This window comes from Cricetulus griseus, chromosome 2 (assembly GCF_003668045.3).
Source record: "Cricetulus griseus strain 17A/GY chromosome 2, alternate assembly CriGri-PICRH-1.0, whole genome shotgun sequence".
In the NCBI taxonomy this organism is placed as follows: Eukaryota; Metazoa; Chordata; class Mammalia; order Rodentia; family Cricetidae; genus Cricetulus; species Cricetulus griseus.
The window spans coordinates 448,487,568-448,511,238 of NC_048595.1; the positions used below are offsets into that span (position 1 = coordinate 448,487,568).

A 23,671-nucleotide genomic window follows, 5' to 3' on the forward strand; every position below is an offset into this window, starting at 1 on the left:
TGTGTGTGTGTGTGTGTGTGTGTGAGTGTGTGTGTGTGTGTGCAGCGCTGGAAGCCCCGGCCGTGCTGGCCTGCTGGGTGGCTGGCATGGCAGCCTCGGTGGCAACCGGCTTCGAGGGGGGCCGGTCCCTGAGCCCCAGTGCGGATGCATGGCTGGGGGTCCGGAGACTGGGGTGGGGCCCGCGCGGGGTGCGAGAGCCCGCAGCTTCCTGGCACAGGGGTGGGGCCGGCGACGCCGGGAGTGTGCAGCGCGTGTGAGTGTGCGGGGGCGTGCGCCCCGTGTGCGCGCTACGGGCGGGCGAGCGGCTGAGCGCTCGCCGCCGCCGTGCGGTGCGGGGGACTCTGCGACCCCGGAGCGGCGCTCCCGCGGTGCCGAGGTGCGGAAGTCTGGGTGCGTTGGCGCGCGTCAGCTCGGCGGCTCGCCGTGCCCGCAGCGCCAGGCGCCAGGCCCAGGGAGGCCCATTGAGAAGTAGCTCTTGCCCGGCCTGTCGCGCCTCTGGCCCCGATGGTGTGCGGGCTTATGACTGCGGGGACCAGATAGCGCCTGGCGACAGCCCAGGCGACCTTATCGCGCCCGCCCTGTGCGCGCTGCACCCCGCGGGCGAGGCCGAGGCCGCTGTGGCTTGGGGACCGAAGGGCCACCCTACGGTGGCGTCTGTGGACTGTGGATCGCGGCCCGGTGCTGGCCCGAAACTCCCGCGGCAGATGTCTCGGGCACCGCCGCCCTCGCCCCACCTGTCGCGGGTGGACTTTGGGGAGGGTGGGAAGCGTAGGGAAGGGCATCTGCTGGCGGGCTGCGGGCAGACCTTGAGAAGCGGCCCATTGTGAAGCTGCCAAAGTCGCTCTAGTGGTGGAATCTGCAAATCTCGGCCTGGAAGGAGCTCGGGTCGCGAAGGGAACGACGGCCGCGTGCTGGCCCCCGGCAAGCGTCTGCCTCGCTAGAGACTCCCAGGCTCTCCGCCCGCCCACGCCGCTTTGCTCCGGGTGGGCTGCAGATCTCTGCAGAGCCGGGATTTGCGTGTGTGTGTGTGTGTGTGTGTGTGTGTGTGTGTGTGTGTGTGTGTGTGTGTGTGTGTGTGTGAACGCGCGCGCACGCGCGTGTGCGAGCCTGGGAGACACAGGGAACGCTGGAGCTGAACTTTTTCATCCTTCGAAGAGGAGTTAAGAGTGGAAACAGCAACGCTGTACGTTGTTAGCCGCTCCTAGCTGGGAGAGCAGACGCCATAGAAGATCTCCGAGGATTCTAAACTTCGTTTTACCTTGTTTATCCTCAAAAAAAAAAAAAAAAAATCCACTCTATAATTCAAGTTGGCAAGGTACTTTACCGTGGTTCAACTAGGTAGACACTAGGGATTGGAAACAAACCTTCACAAAGTTTATTTTCACAACTACTTCAAAACACAGCCATTATCAAGGAAGCTCTGGGTCACAGTGTGTGCTGTGGTTATTTTAATGAGTGGGCATTCAGATGATATTTTTTAAAATGGTACTTTGGATTGTAAACCAAGCAGACAGGATGAAATGTAAACGTTCGTGAATGAGCACGGAGACCACTTAACTTTGGTAAGAACTGGTGCATAAATTGCGGTTTTGGTATGTTTATTTAATTGTAAATGGGACAGTTAGGACCGAATCTCCCAGGGTGTAAGGGTTATGCACTGACAGTAATAACAGTCAGTTAGCTTCCTTTATGTGTTCCATGTTTTTGAGGAGAACCTTAACATTAAGTCTTAAAAGTGACTGGTTGTGATGAGAACAATAGTTTATAAACACCATTTAATTTTTGTTTCCTGATTTGTAGCCTCGGTTATTTTCTCATTGAGTACCAGGTTTTCAGCTTTCATCTCCGCCATAGACATCGTCCCTTTGTGGGTATGCTTCCAGAAGAGGGAGGGTTCTTGTAAAGACTTCGTGTCGACTTGTGGCTCCAGCTAGTGCCACACATGTTTAGAGTGAAGTTCAATGTGACGTAGTAACGTGGGTTTGATTTTAACTGGCAGAGATGGAAACAAAATGAATGTCGGGCACTTTCAGGGAGTTGCTATTAAGAGAACTGATACTAGAAAGAGGAACACATTTGTCTCTTAACAAACCAGCTATGGGCTGCCTTACCATGCTGGGAAGTTGATGGTTTGTTGGTAAGGTCAAGGAAAGTTTTTTAAAACATCACACTGTACTTAATAACTGCCCGTCCAAATCCTTAGCCATTTAATTTTACAAACCCAGGAAAGAAAAGAAGGTCGGACGTGGTCTCCATGGTGAGAGCCCATGGCTTCTGCTAAGCATTTTCTTTTCCACTCAGTGCTTCAATCGACTAGCTGAGCCATTTTATTCCTGTTCAGTGTTTTTCTACTTGAGGAATATTTTGGTTCCTTATTTATTTATTTTAGAGTAGTCCTTGAGAGCAGAAAATATTTTGATTACAAAGGATTTTTCACTAGTTGAAATGGATTTTCCCCTGCTCCAGGATCCTACCTTAAAGTCCTTACTTTCTTCCCACTCCCCCACCCAGGTTTTAGGAGAATTAAAACTCATCACTTAGTAAGTCTATTTCTTTTCTCCTAAGAAATTCTGTCTTCTCCTAGCACCATCTTTAGTAATTAGTAGAATTTATGAAAATTCACAGTGCCTCCAGATTTATAACCATACATATGCGTGCATATATATGTATGCAGATAAACACATATGTAGTTAAAATTTGCCATTTTTCTTGTTATTAGCGGATCTGGGTTGATGCCTGAAATACAGGGATTTAAGAGGAAATAATTTGTTTAGCAATGAACATTTCCACGTGAAGCTTTCTTTGTTTTGTGGAGTTGCTGGTGTTACACATATGAAGTTTGTGTTTCCTCTGGCCTGGTGTTAGACTTTATGTTTGCCCACTGCTTCTATGGACTCAAGAAATAGAGTGGCCCAATGCATCATTGAGTGACTGGCTGGGTGGGTACGACTTCCAAAGTACACAAGTAGAAAGATTTCTTTTCCTTTATAAAACACACACACACACACACACACACACACACACACACACACACACACACACACACACTACTTTGGGAGAGGGTAACAAAATATTTATCATCCAAGGATATTTGGAGGTTCAAGAGGTTCTGCAGACAATTATGACAGGGTGTTAACTATGAACGAGACATTGCTTTTTGAAGGGCTTTATCACATTAACTGTGATGATATGTATCACTTACCAGTTCAAGTTGCAAACTTTCCCAAGTGTGGCGCCTCCTTGCAGGCACTGTTAGATGTCTGCTCTTCCTTGTGGCTTCTCTGCCTGTGGCAGTTGGCTGTACTGGGTGGTGTTTGAGTTTCCTGTCTGCATTATTTACCGAGTAATGTCATGGAGCTTTCTGTTTGTTTCGGCTCTAGGTGTTGGAAACATTGTATCTTCAAGCTTTGGCTTCTTTGACTTTAAAAACAGACTTTAGTCTGTTTTTCTATGCTTTGTTTTTTCCTGTCTTAAGAAGTAAATTGTCTTTCCCATTCAAGATCTAAGCCTTCCAATGCCAAGGAAAACCAGAGGCACTTCTCCGTGTTAGGGATTTATAGATTAAAAAATTATCTTAGATTTAAAAAGTATACTAAAAATGGATATTATTTGAAAGTTAACTTTTTGGGTGACTTTATTACAACTTTTAATTTCTATTTTGGGAGACGGTAGTGAAACCTTTACTGTAATTTCATAGTAGGTTGCTTTACATGCAGTCTTGGGGTAGTTGGTATATAGAGACACTATTTCTTGGCTCTGATGTATTTATTTTTTGTCTTTCTTTTCACTATGTCATCTACCCTTCCTGGTGCCTGTGTCTAGCTGATGCTCAGTTACACACAAACAGCAATGTCAGGAGTGAAAATGAGAACCAGCCAGAAGCTCCTATGCTTGGCTCACCTTGGGTCACTGCTGAGGCATCCATTCTATTTTTGACTTGGCAGTGGCAAACCAGGGATAACCAGTCACTACACTTTGATCATTATGAAATTACAGACCATTTCCTAGACGTCTTCATCAGCTCAGTGATGTTTGGTAATTGCTTTAAGGTTCCTCTGCTTTCAATTTTAGCCGAGGGTTTAAACCAGGTCTTTCTATTGGCGCTAAAACATGTTGAAAGTATAAATATTTTGCTAGTGCATCTAAATGCTTGGAAAGAATATGCCACCAAATACCTGGCATAAATTATGTGAAAGTTGAAATGAAATTTAAGACTTTCAAAATTGTCTTGACTCAGAATTAAGGCAGTGTGCAAGGCAGAAATAAGGGATTCACAGTTTTCTAATGTTTCCTTTTGCTTTTCAACCTGAGTTTTAAATTTCCCTCACTTTATTATGACTAGTGTAGCCTTGGCATCCAACTGTAGCATACCCAGTAGCCTACAATTGTTGGACATTTTCCTTGCTGTACTATTTGTCTTAGTTAGGGTTACTGTTGCTGTGGTAAAACACCATGGCCAGAGCAACTGGGAGATGGAAGGGTTTATTTGTCTTAAATTTCCACATCTTAGTCCATCCCTGAAGGAAGTCAGGACAGGAACACAAGCAGTGCTGGAACCTGGAGGCAGGAAGTGATGCAGAGGCCTAGGAGGGATGCTTCTTATTGGTTTGTGCCTCATGGCTTGTTCAGCTTGCTGCTGCTGCTGCTGCTGCTGCTGCTGCTGCTGCTGCTGCTGCTGCTGCTGCTGCTGCTGCTTCTTCTTCTTCTTCTTCTTCTTCTTCTTCTTCTTCTTCTTCTTCTTCTTCTTCTTCTTCTTCTTTTTATAGACCTCAGGACCACCAGCCCAGGAATAGTACCACCCACAATAGGCTGGGTCCCCCCTATCAATCACTAAGAAAATGCCCTATTGGCCTTTCTATAGCCCAATAAAACTATTTAGCATACTATCTATATTTTATATATTTTAAAATATTTATCGTTCGTGTGTGTGTGTGTGTGTGTGTGTGTGTGTGTGTGTCTGAGGCGGGGAGTTAATGAATTAGTTATAGGGATTGACCTCAGGTTGTCTCTGTCTTCATACTATAAAATCCTAACATTTAAAAAGTCCAAAGTCACCTTGGAACTAGTAATAAAGCTTAGCTCCCAGTCATTTCATAAATGAGGTAATAGAAATTTTTATGTCAAGTACCCCCTGAAACACCCACAGAAATGCATGGAGATGTGTTTTTGTGACCATGGTCATCCTATGCAAAGCTGTGCTTACCCACAAGTTTGAGGGTGAGCAAGTGGGCCCTGGAGGCAGGCTAGTGTGAGCAGATTCCTTGAACTGATCTCAAGTAGTATTTAACTGAATGCTTCAAAGTGCTGTTAATGACATTTTCTTCAAGGAGTAAAGATTATAGCACATAAATTCTGTCTTTTGAAATATAAGAGCTGAAAAATGGTTTCTTTTGATTCCCATTGCCCATTACAAATCATTTATTTAGTTATGTCAGCATACATTTCCTAGCACTATTCTGTAGATTCTTTAGGGGGTAATTATAGGAAGCAAATATATTTTGTTTCACCACACATCAGTTTCTGTTAAGACCAAAGATCTCATTGGTAAGGGAAATCCAAGTCTTAGTTATGCAGATTGCTTGTTTTCTAAATGTAAACATAGTTGGGGCTAAAATGAATTAAATGGAACATGACTGTTGTCCGCAGTGAAAGATGTGTTCTTGTGGCTGGTGGCATCAGGGTTCTTTACCCTGATGGTTTTGCTACATTAGCCACTTCTGGTTATTAAGCAAAATACCTTGCATTCAGTAAATTATCCATTTCCTTTGGCTGAAATTCCTCTGTTCTGGGAGGAAAATAACAAAACAGCAGCTCTTGGCCTGTTTCATTTGCTGTTTGTCTTTGGTCTGAGAATGTGTTGTATAGCACATTGCTATGTTTTTGGGCTCCACAAACCCATGTAGATATGTAGATAAAAATGAATCCTGTCCACTCTAATGAGCACCTACCCACCTTATGTTGAGTACAATACTGAAAACATAGAAACCTATTAAAGCTGTACAGGTTGAAAAGGACTTTGGGGAGGTGTTTTGTTTGTTTGTCTTAACAAATTAATCCAATTAACTGGGGATGCAAGAGATAAAGATAGATTCTTTTAATTCCATGTTAAGAGGGGGATGACGTTGAAGAGATAGATGCTAGAGACCTTGAATAGGTTGGTTTGTCTGTCTTCTGGGTCCCGAGGTGTGTCAATGGGTAAAATGCCTACTGTGTAAGAATGACGACCCGAGTGTTCCCTAGCGCCTACATAAAAGCTAGGCATGGCAGTGGACTTTTAAAACCCCAGTTCTTTTCGGCAGAGACAGGAGCATCCCAGTGACTCCTTAGCCAGTGGCCGAGCTAAATTGATGATCTGTTTTTTTAGTTAGAAATTCCTTCTCACAAAATGAAGTAGGGACCTAGGGGTATGGCTCAGTGGCAGAGTTCTTGCCTATGTTCAAGATCCTGGGTTTACTCCTCGGTACCAAGATAAATAAGGTGAATAGAAGAAGAATGTAATCCTGATGTTGACCTCTGGCTTCCACATGTGCCTGCATGGTTGAATGCACGTGTACACACACACACACACACACACACACACACACACACACACACACACACACTCACATCCAAGCACCTTCTAGAAGGTCCTTTGCCTCCAGCAGTCTAACAAAGGATATTTTTATTGTTGCTATTTTAGAATTCAAATGAGTAGACACCAAAATTAATTGCATAATAATAAGATCACACATCTGTAAAGGGCTTGCAGCATGCAAATCACACTCACCTACTTAGTTCCCTCGATCTACATAACCTGTATTATGGAGGGACAGTGGTATGATTGGCCTCATTTTAGAGATTGCTGTTGATGCAAGGTCAGGAGGAAGAGTTCTTAGCATAGCTCCAGCTAAGATCCATTCTTTTTGTACCTGCCTCTGCATTGCTGTTCCCCACCCCCATACAATCTTCTGAACACATCAATAGGAATGGAATGGTAAAACCATCATTTACGCCTTCAATTTTTTATGTGATTTTATTTAGCCTCGTTAAATGCTCTTAGTTTCTAGGTAGAGTTTACACAGTATAAGCACAGGGGACCAAGTGCAGTAAGATGTTTTGAAGATTCATTTAGTCAAACTAACTCAAAACAACTTTTTAACTGAATTAATTAGTTACTGTGCCCCATATAACCTGTACCCAGTATTAGTACCTCCTGTGACTGTCATTCTGTTTTGCAGTTAGAATTAATATAATTGCTTTATAAACTGTGTTACTCATTAAATTACAGGCTTATTTTTGTGTCTCATGTTTAGTACCTGGAGAAGAACAGAAAAATTATTATGCCTGTGTTCCCTCGGGACTCTTTGGAAATTGCACAGTGACATCATCTGGGATTTAGTCTGGTAAGTTACATTTTGCTGTTTCTGTTGGTTGTCCATTATATGCACATAACACATAGTGTGTGTTAAAGACTACATAGATGAACGTGTGAAAATGATGTCCGTGTATGGTGTTAGTTGGCTATGCCACAGTCATAAGATTCTAATGGTTGGAATTGAGATTATGATTGCAGCATGCTAAAATTACTTGAAATGTTTAGTGCTTCCATGTGTTTTTATTTTTCTGAAGTTCCTAGAAGATATAGGAGTTTTTAGGGAATAGCATTTCAGAACATATGATAGAATTAGTTGCTCAAATTTGAGGGATATTTTAATAAAGAATTATCTCCCAAAACTGCTGAGGTAATTTGCAATACATTCTGGTTATGTAGTTTCATAAATATAGTAGCTGAAGATGAATAATTTTCACATAGTTGTAATTTGCTGCACACATGACCCTTCTCTATTTTGTTGTACTATGAATTCCAACTTAAAAGTATGCAATACTTCGGCATCTTTCAGTTACCCTCTGTCCCCATGCCTGTTTTTGTGCTCACATAGTTGTTCGTGTGGCTTCAAGTCTTTGATGGGGAATGATTAGAAATAGCCTTCTGGCTCTTTAGCATTTTCAGGACTATATTAATGTGAGTGTCTGCTTTTTGAGTCCTTGTAGTTTCTTGCTTTGACTTAGAGGTCATTGTCTTTGGAGAAGGCAGTTTCATACCCAGTGATCTCTGAATGGTCAGGCACTGGAGAACAAGATGATGTGGGAGGGCCTTCTGTATGCTGCAAATATGTGTTCCTTGTATTGGTTGATGAATGAAGCTGTTTTGGCCAATGGACAAGCATGATGTAGCCAGGAGGAGGTATAGGCGGGTCTACCAGATGAGGAGAATTCTGGGAAGAGGCTCAGAGAGTGGGTCTCTAGAGAGATGCCATGTAGCCACCAAGGAAGAAAGAGGCCTGGGCAATACTAGTAAGCCTAGACCAGGTGGAGATATATAGATTAATAGAAATGGGTTAATAATTAACAGAGAGCTAGCCAATAAAAAGCCTGAGCCATAGGCCCAACAGTTTATAACTAATATAAACCTCTGTATATTTATTTTGGACTAAATGGCTGCAGGACTGGGCAAGACAATGATTTAAAAGGATAATGGGGGAGTGTGCTGGTATTAAGTAGATGTATCATATCTAATTCATTGAATGCACATTAAAGATTTTGTTTTTAATTTCGTGTATATGTTTGTATCTCTATGTGGGTTTGTATGTGCGAGTGACTTTCAGAGGCCAGAAGAATGCATTAGATCCTCTGGAGTTGGAATTAAAGGTGGTTGTGAGCCGTCCAGCAGAGACACTGGGAGCAAACTTGGGTCCTAGTCAAGAGCCACACATACTTTTACCGGATGAGATAGCTCTTCAGCTCCCAATATGTGCTTTAAAAGACTGAAAACACTACTAAAATGTCTAGTCTTTAGGAAGAGAGGGTCTTCAGAAATTCATAGTGCATTTGGAAAGAATGCACTCATTAACCCACCCAGCTAAAGTAAACTAGAAGAAATGGGCAGGAGGCTACAAGGATATGTTTGCATGGGTCTCTTATTTATCCGTATGTGTGTAAGTGTACATTTATACTGTTTCTGTGTACACTGTTTTACTTGCTTATTTATTTATTTATTTATTTATTTACTAAAGTAGCATTCTAGAAGAGCTATGAAAGGTGAAGTGATTCAGCTCTGGAGATGTGAGCACTGAAGGTGATCAGGCACATACAGGATAACCATTGACTTTCCCTTTTGACTCTGAGACTGTAGCCAATAAATTATAATGTGTTGGAGAGTCATATAAAACTTGGCCACACATTACCCAAACCTCTTACTTTTATTGTCAGGGCTTATTGAAGGATAACTTGTACATAATAAAATTTATTTGAGAGTTGTTTGAAAGTTTTCTTTGAAGTATGTTCCTTCTCCCCATCCTAACTTTTATCAGTCTATTAATTTCTGCCCTAATTATTTTGCATTTTCCAGAATGCCATATAAATGAAATCAAATGGTATATAGCTTTTCTGCCGATTATTTGACTTGTTGGGTTCCTAGGTTACAGTGTTCATTGCTGAATGGTATTCCATCTAGTGCATGTCTCACACTTGCCAGGTCTTGATAATCCTGCATGGTGCTGTTGTAAATAATGAAGATCCTGTCTTAGTGTGTACCTTTGCACAGGTAGTTGGGTTATTTAACAAGCATTTGTTTACCTTTATAAGCAATGCTAAACTGTTATTCAACATACCTTTAAGTAGCTAGTATATCAAAGTGCATTCAGTTGAAGACAAATCTCATTCAACATAGATTTATTTCATTTTATATCCAAATTTAGCAAGTTTGATTAGCAGATATTTTCAGCCTTCAGGAGATTAGGAGTAAATTTGAAGGCCTTGGGGATAGTGACTGTAAGTAGACAAATTATGTCTACCTGAGTGACTTAAAGAGGCAGAAATTGGAAGACTGGAATTCTTCTGGCATGTGCAGTCTGGCAAGTTCTGAAACATTTATGCATATTAAAATTGCCTGGTGGTTTTGTTGTTGTTATTTGTTTTTAAGTTATCTTTGAAAGAGATGTATGTATGTGCACCGTATGCATGCCTAGAGTGCCCTCAGACCCAGAGGAGGGCATCCGATCCCCTGGAACTGGAGTTAAAGACAGTTGTGCACAGCCATGTGTGTGCTGAGATCAGAACTCATGCTGTTCTCACCTTCAGGGTCTCTTCTCTGTTCCAACAGCAGAGGTAAAGCAGGCAAACCCCCAGGGCCAAATGAATCACTAGACTCTTAGTCATGCCTAAGAGTCCTCATTTGCTAAAGAATGGCTCTGTTGTTCACTGTTCATTTCAGGTCCCTCTTGAAAAGGATTTTGTTAACATGATGACATTTTTGCTTTGTGTATTTAAGATGATCATATGATCACATCTACTTTCTTTTCTGTTGTGTTGCTAAATGTTACTAAACACAATAAAGTATATAAAGCAGCATTTAGATTATTCAGGTGATTTTTGGTTTTGTTTTTTTTTTTCCTTTGGTTCACCCTAATTTAAGAAAATCCAGAAAATGAAAAGCTTTTTTTTTTTTAATGAAAAATAAGTGTGAGGCTTCGGAAATGGCCCAGTCAGTAAAGTTCTTGCTGCACAAATATGAGGGTCTGAATCCAATTACACGTCTGTAATCTTGCTTTGGGGGAGGGCAGAGAGAGGTGGATCCTGGGGGCTCTTTGCTCATTCATTCTAGCCTACTCCAGGAGTACCAGGTTCTGGAAGTTTGTCTGTCCAAACCAACCACTCAGCTAAACAAAACAAACAAAAGAATCACAAGGAGGATATCTCTTAGAAATAATACCGTAGATTTGCCCTTGTAGCGTCCACATGTATGAGTGTATGTTTGTGTGTGCATCCCACACATGAACAGAGCTCTGTACCTCTTTCTCCTCTCTCTTACACACACACACACACACACACACACACACATTTGTGAAAGGTATGAGCTATTTTCAGAGCTAGTCTAAAGCTAGGACATTTGTGGTATAGCTTCCAGATATTACACTTTTTGCATAGGAAGTATGCAAAATTTTGTGTAGGAAAATTTTGTGTGGGAAATAAAGTTTCTCAGAGAGAGTTAGGACTGTGCACTTTGCATGGAGATTGTGGTCTTTTGACAGCTCATGGAGGTGCATGGAGATTTCCTATGTATATGTTGCTTTAGTCTCAAACAGGACTCAAGTTGGGGTGAGACATACTATAGTCACTACTTTAAAAATGTACATTCTGCATGTTTTTGTAGAATATATAGGCATTTTTACCATTTGTTGAAGGAAATAGGATACTTAGTTTATAAGTCTGTGCAGGATAAAACTGTTGGAAGTGAAACTGTCTGAGTTGAGGCCAAGAATGGAGGTCATGCCTGTTTTATTTATCTTTTCCCTTTGGAAAAGGCAAACACATTACCCTCTGGGCTCACAGTTTGCCTTTCTTCAGCAATTTGTAAGAACTTATAAGAGTAGAAACACGATACTCTCCCGGTGAACGTATAGATTGTACATTGTACACGTCTTTGCATTAGCTTTTGGTTATATAAAATAGTACTTTCTCTTTGTGAAAAAAAATGGGAACATTTTACATAAAGCTTTGTGGTAGTTGCTAAAAATTTCCAAAGCATATGCTCTTTGACTCAGCACTTTAGTTTTGGAACTTCTTGCAAAAATTCATCTCTCTCTCTGTCTCTCTGTCTCTCTGTGTCTCTTCTGCGTGTTCCAGCAGTGTCAATAAACTAAACACCTACTCACATAATTGTGAGTGTAGGGGATAAGGAAGAATATGGTTAAACATTAATAGGGACTTCCTCTAGGTGTTGCATTGAAAGGAGTGAAGAGAGATTCTGACTTTAATAGAAATGTCAATATGAATTGTTTGAATTGAATGTCTTCCAGTCTGCATGGATTATTCTTAGAGGGTTCAAAAATAATAAAAAAAGATCAAATAATCATCGAGTTAGGCTGGTGAGGAATGGAAAGGGGTAGAATGTGTATGGTTGGGCAGAGTGACTATGAAATTGTCTGTGGACTAAGGCTGTTGAGGATCTTGGGGAATGAGGAGGATGGTACCCCAGGCTTGTAGCATGGAGGGAGGTGCTCCATAACTAGTGTGGAGGCTGGTGCCCCAGGCCTGTAGTGTGGAGGATGGTGACCCAGGCCTGTAGAATGGAGAATGAGGCCCCAGACCTGTAGTGTGGACCTTGAGTCTATCTCTTCAGTGTACCCATCGCTAGAGTTGGCTGTGCTCTATACCCAGATGTGTCGTCGTGCTATTAGATTATTTTCTTGGAAATACTTACTGTCCTTTCTCTCCTTGAGTATTACACTGTCACCAAATTTCACAGATCCTATGCATTGTGAAAAATATTCCTGGGATTCTAATACCAGTATTTATGACGGGGATGAGAAAGGTATATTAAGAGAGGATAGCAAAACAGATTAACGTCTCCGTTGGCTGAAAGAGCCCACCCATGGTATTCCGTGTCTTTTGACATCTCAGCTGAAGCTTTAGAAGACGGAAGATTTTCAAGGGTGTGGTGTGCTAATGATACGTGAATGCCTGCATTGGGAATGGTAAGGAGTCAATGAATTCTTCTGAGCTTTTAAATGGAATACAGCTGTTAGGACACAGTGTTTCTTGAAAAGAATCTTTGTATAGCAGTTGTGAAGCTCCCAGGTCTTTGTAGAATTAGCCCAGGGTGGCCTGGTGCTTTCTTAGGCTGCTGTCCAAGTGTTGATATTTGTTCCTAGAGATTGGAAGACTCCCCTTCTTGGAATATTGAGGAGCTGGAAGGCACTATCTGTGGTGCACAAGAGACAATGTTGTTTTCTATGTTATTTTTCTGGACCTCTTGCTTTTAGTATCAGCCAGAATTCATACTTGAGCACTAACCAATAGTGAAAATGTGTGATTTGTGTTGGCTAACTCACACTCATCTAGTTGGATGATTCTTCACGTATTTCACAGATAAATAGTCACACCTGTGTACATTACCAGCTCTTGGTTCTTTTGTTTGAGAAGATCTTTAACTGTCATTTAAACTTTTGTGTTTGCTTGTTTTAAAATCACATTTTTTTTTGAGACAGGGATTCTCTGTGTAGCTTTGGAGTCTATCCTGGCACTCGCTCTGGAGACCAGGCTGGCTTCGAACTCACAGAGATCCGCCTGCCTCTGCCTCCCGAGTGCTGGGATTAAAGGCATGCGCCACCAACGCCTGGCTAAAAACACAGTTTTAAAAGCACTGTGTAACTATAAGTTGACGTTTTTAAATTCTATCTTTTGGGTGTATGTGTGTATGTGTGTGTTTATGCATATACATGAAATTGTGTGTGTGTGTTTGTGTGTGTGTGTGCGCACGCACGTGTGTGTGTGTGTGTGTGTGTGTGTGTGTGTGTGTGTGTGTATACGTGTGTGTGGTGTGTGTGTGTGTGTGTGTGTGTGTGTGTGTGTCTTTCTGTGTGTGTGTGTGTGTGTGTGTGTGTGTGTGTGTGTAGGGGAGGACAGAAGACAACACCTTGGAGTATTGTTCCTCAGTTGCTGTCATCTTCCCCCTTTGTGAGACAGAGTCTCTCATTTAAATGGATCCCACCAATAAGTGAGGATGGATGCCCAGTAATCCCTAGGGCTCCCTCTGCCTCTAGATTACAAGCACTTGTTCTGTATGTTTGTTTTTAGTGTGGGTTCTAGGGATTCAACTCAGGTTCTCCAGCTTGCAAGACAGGCATTTTGCTGACCTAGCTATCTGCCCAGTTCTATAGTTTTTGTTTTCTATTCTAGATTTTGTTTTCCCCCAAGGAAATTTTACTGCTTCTGTTAGTGTAAGTTCTTCTAGTTTTATTTCTATTCTTTGGCCTTAGTTATGTATAGGAGGCATTCATGGAAACAAGAAGAGTGTCTTTAGTGATGCAGTCTGTAGAAGCATTGGATCTGAGTTCTTGTGTGTGTGTGCGTGCATGTCCTCATCTGTGATGCACCTGTGGAGGCCAGGGATCAGTATCAAGTGTCTTCCTTTATCACTGTCCACCTTATTTTTGAGACATGGTCTCTTCCTGGACCTGGACCTTTCCGTTTTGGCTAGACTGGCTAGCCTGAGAGACCCAGATTTTCTTCTGTCTTGCATACTCACCAACTCTAGGAATATGGATGCTGCGGTACCTAATTTTAGTAGGTTCTGGGGATCTGCACTCAGTTCTTGATTCTTGCACAGCCAGCACTTTGCCTCTTGTGCCATATGCCCACCCTGTACAGCAGAGTTCTTCATTCACTGTTTATTGTATCTGCAGAAATTGTGTTCTTTGCATAAATGTTTGATGATGCACACCAGAATATATGTGACCCATTCTCAACAGTAAACTTTTTGGAAATGGGGTCATTTTAGAATATGAAAAAAAATGCTGAGTCAGTCGTGAATAGACTTGCTAAAAGTAGTAAGCCCATAGCAGCATTTTCGTGGAAAAGCTGGAAGAATATGCTGTTACAGTCATCATAGCTGAATTTTCTGGCTGGAGTGGAGACCAGTGGAGGAGTATGGCTTGGTATGCACAGGGCCCTGAGTTACATTAACACCCACAAACAACATGAAATGTGCTTCCCATGGAAGAGTTCCTGTCTCAAGATGTGCCCCCAGGTGTGGTGAGTGCACCCTGTAGTCTTCAGCTGTGGTGGGTGGGCTGACTTGGAGACTGGTTGGTTGGTCTTTGCTGCCAAGGTTTTTAAAAGTAGAATTTGGGAATTAGAACAGCACCCAGGCCTTTTCTACAAACTGGAACAGTTCTATTTAACAAGTAGTCTGTGAAAGTTGATCCCATTATTTCCTCAGATTTTGGTCTCAGTGTTTTAAGTTCATTCAAGAAATTCTCAAGGATTCAGTAACGCAACATTTTCTCTTTTGGATGGACACACTGGACAATGGGAGCTGCATGGCTAGTTGGTTTGCCTCTCTATCTGAGTGAACCTCAAAGCTTGCCCCTAGGTGTTCCCTTTCTGAAGCCTGGCTCCATGCTGCTTTTGTGGTGAAGCACAGTGGTGTCCTTTAGAAGAATAATGTATGAGGAAAGAGATTGGCATGTTAAGGAACACAAGTTAGATAATTGCCACATTCATTCATTGTGGAGAGGCATGGAAGAAGGGGGCTGTTAAGGAGGGCAAAGGAGACCAGTGGGAAGGGGAGGGAGCTAAATACAGACAGTAAGTTGGGGATAGATGATCAAAGAACCTTATACACATTGGTGAAAGTGTTGGTGAAACCACCGTTGATACAGTTAGCATAGTCATAAGAATTCTAAGCAGTTTGTGAGAGCCCTGGCTCTTGTTGAGGATCAAAGCTTGAAGATGTTCTTTTTCATATGTCAATCAGTATACCACAGAGATGAAGTAAGCCACCCAAAGAGCTGTTTGGAGAGTATGCTCTCTGTTTGTCACTGGGGACGTAAGTACTAATATGTGATATCTAAGGCGTGTAAACGTTTTCCAGCCCTTAGAATTTCTCAGAAGTTCTTCGGGTAGCTGCTGCATATGTCATATTTTAAACCAGGAGATACTCATTCAGATATTTTATATGGGAGATGACCTGCTTTGCATTGCCCTTAGTTGCTGCATTAGCTATTTATGCTACGGGATATTACCCACGATTATTTCTTTAATTTCTGTTTCAGAAGTGTTTTCTGTAGTAGCGAGTGTGTTGTCTGCCTATGTAGAATGCAATATGTTTCTCACACTAGGTACCTCTCTTTCTTGTAGTGACAACCTAAGTTAAGTCATTGTCTTCCATGTAGATGTGTGAAGATCTGTTTGCACAGTTACATCTGGGCTGGGTGATTATTTCTTATTGGCCTCTGGAAGCCTAACTAATGATAAGTTTTCATCGAACAGTAACATGTATGGCATGACAAGTCAAAGTTGGTGTCTTCGGTTTTCTAAAGGGATGTACCATTTTTGCCTGTTCCTCTAAAATCATTATCTTCTGCTGTCTTTATCTTTAGTCTCAAAAATATTTTCTAACAGTTCCAAGTTTGCCTTCGTAAAGCAGAACTGGTACAGTGTTGGAACAGGTGTTTGACATTGCCGTTGACCACAGAAGTCTGTACTTGACACTTTATGCTTACAGCTTCACACTTTTAAAACCTGCTTGGCAGTTTCCCCCACTCTGAGGCATTGCAGCACAGTGTTGATCTGGATTATCACCCAGTTCAAAATAGACGTGATGTGGACTATGGGCATTCAGAAGCTTGTATAGAACTTGGAAACAAGGGGGCTGGTGGAAAACCATGCGTTGTCATGGAGGGCCAGGCTCGGAAGAAATCCAAGGCAGTACTCACTCTGTGAGGGCAGGTGTCTTCTGCAGTGTCACTGACTCGGTGGCTGTTCTAGGCCGTGTGTGTGTGTGTGTGTGTGTGTGTGTGTGTGTGTGTGTGTGTGTGTTTCAGGCTTAGATCTCACCACCACACTTCCATTCCTAGCCTTTCAGAATAAAGATCTGCCTTTCAGGTTGTGAAGATTAAAGACTTTAGATTTGTCCTCTTGTTCTCTTCAAGCGTACAGAGTTAGTGACCAAGGGTTTCTTTGTCACTTGGCCTAGGACCAAAGTTTGTTAAGCATAAAAGTTGGGCGTAGCTTGGTATGGTTCTGTGATGCTCCTAAGCTGAGATGTCCTTCATGTCTAGAATGACTGGCAGTTACTATTCAGATCCTGTGAGGAGAGAAACAAGTTTTATCCTAGAATAGTAACAAAATACAACAAAACCAGTGACTTTAAATCTAGACATCCAGGAGAATAGCTTAAAATGGTGAGTAAACTGACCCCCGTATGGATCCTGCTAACATGACTGTTGCAGCATCTTTATAAACATTTGTTTTCCGCTGTGCTGTATATGGTGACTGTAGTAGGGACAGATGGCCCCTTGTGCCTCCTTGTTCTCCCAGTGAAGGAATGTACGAATAAACTTCATAGGGTTGCTGTTTCATTTACTTTTAGTTTTCTAATTGCCTGAAATTTAAATGAGCACTGAAACTTTAGGAAACAGTTCCTTGTTTTAGAAAAGATCTCATGAGAATGACGTGACATTATAGCCTTTCTCAGTACATTTTTTCATATGAAAATGAGCTACTTGACATTTTGATTAGTGTTCGGAGATACTTCCTTAAAACCAATAGAAATCCAAGTAAAATTAAACTTTCTCAAGAGGCATTACCTCTGTTTTCGCCATTAGTTTGTTTCCCCCCAAATTGTATTATCTGCTGTTTTCTAGGAACCTCGCCGTTATTCACAAAACTGTGTGTCATTAGGTTTTCAAAACTACACAGAGTGATAATTGCAATGAACAATCCTATTATTCATTGTGAATCATTCTTTTTATTAAACTGTTCGAGAGTACTGTCTTAAGCATTGTAAAATAAAATAATGGTGTGCTCATGATATGTTTTATGATTAAATATTCATATAAAGTGACGTTTGCCATTTTAAATGTTTTCTTTCGAGACAGGGTTTCTCTGTGGCTTTGGAGGCTGTCCTGGAACTCACTCTGGAGACCAGGCTGGTCTCGAACTCACAGAGATCCTCCTGCCTCTGCCTCCTGAGTGCTGGGACTAGAGGCGTGCACCCCCCAACCCCCGGCATTTTACACATATTTTTAAGGACTGTCCTGTTTCTATTTTATGTGTCTGAGTGTTTAGCCTGCATATGTGTCTTGCACCACGTGCATATGGTGTCGTCACACACATACAGTCCGGAAGAGGCAGTGGATCATCTGGAGGCATTCATTAGGTTGTTAGCTGCCACGTGGGGGCCGGGAACCAAACCTGGGTCTGCTGGAAGATCAACAAGGTCCCCTAGCCCCTGAGCCTTTTCTCTGGATTCATTTTAAATATGTTTAGCATTCAATTTTACATGCTCTATTAGGTTTAGGGCTAACTTTTAACTACAGATTTGTTTGTTTGTTTTTAATTCATTGGAGATTTCAAAGGAAGAGTCTTTGCAAGGTTTCTACCCCTCCTCCAAATCCTCTGCTACAGTGTCAGAATAGTTGTTAGGTGAATTGCTCAGTCAGTAAGTTGTATTCTCTTCTATTCTGGTCCCCTTCAGCACAGTGTGGAGAACGGCAGGTGTGAAAGGGACCCTTACAAATCTAAGACAAATGAGAGCAAATTTAATCTTCAAGTCAGAATTTATCTGAAACTCTTTGTGGACACTTGTGTGCCTTCTTGTCTTTGCATAGTGTTGGGATTCGTGCTGAATTTTGAAGCATATCGAGGAGTAAACTCCATATGCACAAAGTAAGTACTGACTGGAGAAGTCCCTAGTTCTGACCTCTTCATGTGAACACCCCAGCGGGGCTTCAAGTTCTCACTTTCCTGCCCGTGAGCCCCTGAATGGCATTTCTCGCCTGCTCTGAGATGTCCAATAGACAGGCAGAAATCTATCCGTCGTGCATTGTCAGTCTTCCACATGTGTGCTATTCACACTCGGAGTGTTCTTAACAGGATCCGGTTTGGCCCAGAGCTCTGTGTTACCCTGTTCTAATCTGAGTCTGTTTACTTTTAGGAGCGTGCATCCGGGTGCCTAAGATGGAAGTAGATATAAACGGGGAGTCCAGAAGTACCCTGACCACCCTGCCATTACCTGTGGCTGAGGGGAGCTCGCCGGGGAAGGCAGAGGCGGAGAAACCCCGTTGCTCTAGCACGCCATGCTCGCCCATGCGTCGGACTGTGTCTGGTTACCAGATCCTCCACATGGACTCTAACTATTTGGTTGGCTTTGCAACTGGTGAGGAACTCCTGAAGTTAGCCCAGAAGTGCACTGGAGGGGAAGAGAGCCAGGGAGAAGCCATGCCGCCCTTCCGCTCCAAACAGCTGGATGCTGGACTTGCACGCTCCTCTCGTCTGTATAAAACTAGAAGTAGGTACTATCAGCCATATGAGATTCCAGCTGTTAATGGCAGGAGGCGAAGGCGGATGCCCAGCTCGGGAGACAAGTGCACTAAATCCTTACCTTATGAACCTTATAAGGCCCTCCATGGGCCCTTGCCTCTATGTCTTCTTAAAGGTAAGAGGGCTCACTCCAAATCCCTGGACTACCTCAATCTAGACAAAATGAGCATCAAGGAGCCAGCTGACACAGAAGTGCTACAGTACCAGCTTCAACACCTGACCCTCCGAGGGGACCGAGTGTTTGCTAGGAATAATACATGAACGCCTTGCACTGAGCTTAGACCGCTTTAGGCCAGCCCGTATTCGGCTAGAGAATAATCTACCGTCGTTCTCTGTACATGACCCTTCACATTAGAGATGGTTATATCAGCTAAGTGTTCCTGGAACATAAAAAAAAAAATTGTTTGGATCAAGTTTTGGATACAGGAATGAAATCACAGGTACTTGGGGCGGGGCGGGGGGATATCATTCTAGAGCACGCAACTGCAAAGAAAACAGAATGTTGACCGTTAGTTTGCATAGCTTTTTAGCTAGAACAAGGTTTTGGTGCAGTAATTTCACCTTTATGATTCCGACACTCAAATTGGGAATGTTACCTGCTTGGTTGTTGCTGACTTGGTATGATTCATTAGAAATTTATAACGAAGTACACAGTGCTTCTTGGATCTCTGTATTTTACTATACAATGTATGTAATGATTTGTCTTCTGAAATTTAGCGCTTGAACACTGCTGAATTGGACCACGTTTTATTTTTAAATATTGAGTTTAAATATTTTATAACTGGTTTTGCACTGAAAACAATTAACATTTCAGATTAAGAGAGTAATCTTTCTTCACTTGCCTCAATACTAATATTGAGCAATGGAATTTTTTATTTCCGCATGGAAAGTTACCGATCTCTATGGCTGTAAAATATTCCTTTATAGCATTATTATTAAAGTGTGTCTTAATAAAATTAAATTTGGGATACAAAGTATTTATTTTACAATGGGTAGTGGGTGGGATGCGTGTCCAGAGTGTTTGTGACATGGAGTTTCCGTCAGTTGGAAACATTTCCTTACTGATTATTTTCTAACTTGAAATCCACATGGGACTTGAAGATGGAAAGGATTCTCTCCATTGGGTTGTTGGCATAGTACTGCTTGCATCTCAATTTCTTGTAAGTGAATACAGCTCTCGCAGAGGCTCTCCTGATTTTGACGATCAAATGCTTAGACTGAGTATGAGGTGATAACCACTCAGCAGCACATCCTTGGGTCTTTCCGGGTTCAGTTCTCTGCATCACAGCACTCACCGAAATTCCAGTTTCAGGATTAGTGTAGGAGCCTAGAGTGCTTCTACAGTTTTAATGGGCTAATCCTGGATTACCTAACAATTTACGTCTATCACACTGGTTTAATTTGTTGCTAAAGAAATAATTCCTTGCCTTTAGTAACAGAAGCAGCTCAACTACTCTTGACCATAAATGTATGTAACTTACCTTTTGTAAACATTTCTATTTCATCCAGTCTTAAAGGTGCAATTTATTACTGATTTGGCATTATCTGGCTATATAGAACTAACTCCATATTTTGTTTTCTTTTTGGCACTTCAAGTTTCGAGTTTCTTAGGGGTTAGCAGTCTTGATTACAAATTAAGAAGACTTTTTAATTGATGAATGGGCCATTCCTGGAACAATTGTGGTTTTCCTCTGTCCAGAATGAATGGCAAATTTTATTTAGAGCAGAATAAATGTTGGCAACCCCAGGAACTCTTAATGGATGCTTATTATGCATTCACAGAGGCAGCCATGTGACAGCATGTATGAGAGAGCCATGGAGATGCTGGCTCACGTCTTACTGAGTTGATCAGAGTTTTCAGTGGCTGGAAAGTTTCCGATGTTGTCTATTTAAAAGTAAACTGCACCTTTGTAACATATTGTATTGAATGATCACTAAGATTAACTATATCTATACAGTCAATAGTTTGACAAGTAATAGAATCCTGTCAGATGCCAAAGAGTTGGGATTTTTACATTTAATGATTAAACACCGTTATTTATTGATGATTTACCCTCTGGAACTGTATTATTTCTAACTATGAAATAAAAGGGTGATGTAAACATACATTGTTTTGTGGTGCTTTAAATTAATCACACCATTCCCAAGCTAGTAAAGGATTCCACCCATGGGGCTGTTGAGGTTTTTCAGCTGGTAAAGGTTCTTTCTCCCAAGCGTGGCCACCTTAGTTTGGTTCCCAGGACTGCTGTGATAGAAAGGGAGAACTACTGACCCTCCAATGTCCGCATGGGTGCCATGGCACAGGAGCCCATAAGTATGCATGTGAACACACATAAGCGAATAAGTAAATGTATGAACGAATTCCACTCAAGTGCTTATTTTAAGGTCCTTGTTACCATAAATCTTTCTGCCAAAAGCTGCCTGAGCCCTACCGCCATGTGGGTGGTCTCCGCCAGCCACCTGAGTTCTGCCCGCTGAGTGGATGGACAAAATAATACAGAGACATATTAGGTACAGTGCTGCTTGGCCAATGATTAGGATTCTCATCTGTTAGCTCAGTCTTAGTTATCGTAAATCTATATATTTTATAAGACTTATCTTATCGGACACCTTATTGGCGTCCCTCCTTGCCGGTGGATCACCGGGGCTACTGGAGGACGTGAAGGGAAAAAGGACCCTTCCTATTTCTCCTTTGCTTAAATATGAGTCTTCTTGCTATTTTTATGAAACAGAGGCATGTGTGTTTGATGCTCATTCTCACTTGTAGGTGAAGAAAGCCTTCCTTGCGATGATATGGGTCCAGCCATATCACTGATGAAGTGTGTTCCTGAGAGATTTTCCTAGGTGCCTAAGACTCTTGAGCACAATAAAAAAAAAAATACAATTTTAAAATTTTTCTTTTGGGCAAAAATGAATGTGTGAAAAGATCGCTATGGTTTGTGACATAGTTGTAGATAGTTTAAAGACTGGTTTCCGGGATATAAACCTTGGGAGTTCCAGGTCAGCCATTTCTAGAGAATTGAATCCCTGCAGTAGGTAGTAGGTTATCAGTAGGGGAAGAAGTCAGGGAGAGGAGAGGGAGAAGAGGCAGGAGAATGGATGGAGATTTCCTTAAAATGCCAACTTTTAGAGACTCAGAGGGTGCACAGGTAACATAGGAATCTTTGTGGCCTCTGCAGGCTCAGTTTACAGCTGTGGGCAGCTGCAGAGCTGCTCGGTCAACAGCCAGGGTATTGAGGATCAAGAAAATGGAAACCCCATGGTCTGAGAATCCCAGATCTTTAGGACTACTGTACAGCTGGGGGTCTTCTGTTCCAGGTGCATCTAAGCTTGCCTCTGTCTCCTCATGTTTTAATGTTTGTCTGTGGGCTGCAGTGTCTTTGTTGCCTTAGGGGCTTCCTTAATGGCCTCAGTATTTTTACTTTAGGATACTTCTAGAAGCATCTAAATTAACTTTTACAGGTAGACTGAGCTTTCATCAAGGAAGGAATATGTCTTAAGTCTTGAGGAAAGCAACCTAGTTCACTTTTTTTTTCATCAAAATATACTTGCAGTTACAGCAGTTGAACTTTTTTGTGGTGAAACCCTTCTTTGAAGGGCCCTGGCCTAAGTGTCTTGTTCTCAATCAAGAGCAAGGAGGAAGAGAGGCTGTCTGTCACACTTTATAAATGGCACAAAGGATTTCAAAGAGATGGGTGGAGAGGGAGAAAAGGTTGTGTGCTGTTATGACGCAGAGTGCAGCAAGTATGAAGTGAAATTGCCTTTTTAAACAATGTTATTTGATTAGGGGGATGGAGAGTGATGAGAAAGATTGCTGTGGAGAGATAATAAAGGTGCTCACAAAGTTGGGAGAGGGGGTTGTCAGCAACATATGTTGCTTCTGTCTGTGTGATAAGCCTTCTCTAGGCAACAATTCCGAGAGGGACTTCTTTGATGGTTTACATCAGAAAAAATTAAGCTTTTTTTTCTACCTGACAACACTAGAAACAATCAAAAGAAGAATAGACTTGATTTTTTTCCCACATGCTAAGTTCATAGAGCACTGTTTCACTCTGGCAGTTGTGCGTGTGTGTGTGTGTGTGTGTGTGTGTGTGTGTGTGTGTGTGTGTTCCCACATGTGTGGTATGTATGTGCATGCATGTGCACACATGCACATTGGGTTTGTATTTTGCCATTGTGAAGTTACTTTGTTCAAGGTTTTCTTAAGTGGTTTTAGGGAGAAGTCTGAAATCAAGTTTGGATGTTTCCTCTGATCTTGAGGTTGTGTTTGATGTATGGATCTATGGGAGAGCATAGGATGAGGGAAAGCATCTGGGGCGGGGAGGGTACCAGCACAGTCCATCGAGTCCTTAAATGCTCCTGGCTGGGCTGCTCTGGAGAGAAGAGCTTTGAACTCCTTGCTTTCATGGAGAAGTCAGCAGCACTTTTCAAAGTCCCGTCTGATGCTCTTGAGAGGATTCTTGCTGTGCACTGGGGAAGAGGTGGGAACATGGCTCCATGCTGACCTTTAGCTTCATTCGCCAGGAGGAATTTGCTGTGCCACACTTCAGACTGGAAGTATGTATGACTCATGGGAATATACATTCAGAAGTCTTTGAAGCCTCTAAATCTTGCCCAGGGCTTCAGGAAGGGAAAGTGACTTCGTGAGGCATCACGAGCTTTGTGAATTGAATGAAATTTCAGATTTGGATTAGGTTGGAGATAAAGTAGCAAATACTAAGCTTTTTTTTTTTTTTTTTTTTTTTTTTTACCTGCGGGCTCCTTACTAGTGAAGGCTGCAGACATATCTCATGCACCTGAACCC

At 42.1% G+C, this 23,671-nt stretch overlaps 2 protein-coding genes across 6 annotated transcripts in view; one reads left to right on the forward strand and one right to left on the reverse strand.

The window, feature by feature from the left end:
* The window catches only part of LOC103164087 (atherin-like), a 12,782-nt gene extending 12,632 nt beyond the window's left edge, over positions 1–150 (reverse strand). Inside the window, exon 1 of the mRNA XM_027395995.2 lies at positions 71–150. Within this exon, the coding sequence (XP_027251796.1) occupies positions 71–150 (80 nt within the window). The remainder of the gene's footprint in view (positions 1–70) is intronic.
* The window catches only part of Macir (macrophage immunometabolism regulator), a 21,363-nt gene extending 390 nt beyond the window's left edge, over positions 1–20,973 (forward strand). The window contains exons 1-4 of one of the 5 annotated variants that reach the window (XM_027397730.2): positions 1,291–1,562; positions 7,293–7,382; positions 18,156–18,213; positions 18,482–20,973. In XM_027397730.2, the coding sequence (XP_027253531.1) occupies positions 18,505–19,128 (624 nt within the window). In that variant the 5' untranslated portion in view covers positions 1,291–1,562; positions 7,293–7,382; positions 18,156–18,213; positions 18,482–18,504 and the 3' untranslated portion in view covers positions 19,129–20,973. Of the gene's footprint in view, positions 1–1,098; positions 1,563–7,292; positions 7,383–18,155; positions 18,214–18,481 lie in introns of those variants that run through there. The other 4 variants (XM_027397729.2, XM_027397728.2, XM_027397726.2 and 1 more) reach the window with 4 other exon arrangements.
* The last annotated feature ends 2,698 nt before the right edge of the window (positions 20,974–23,671 follow it).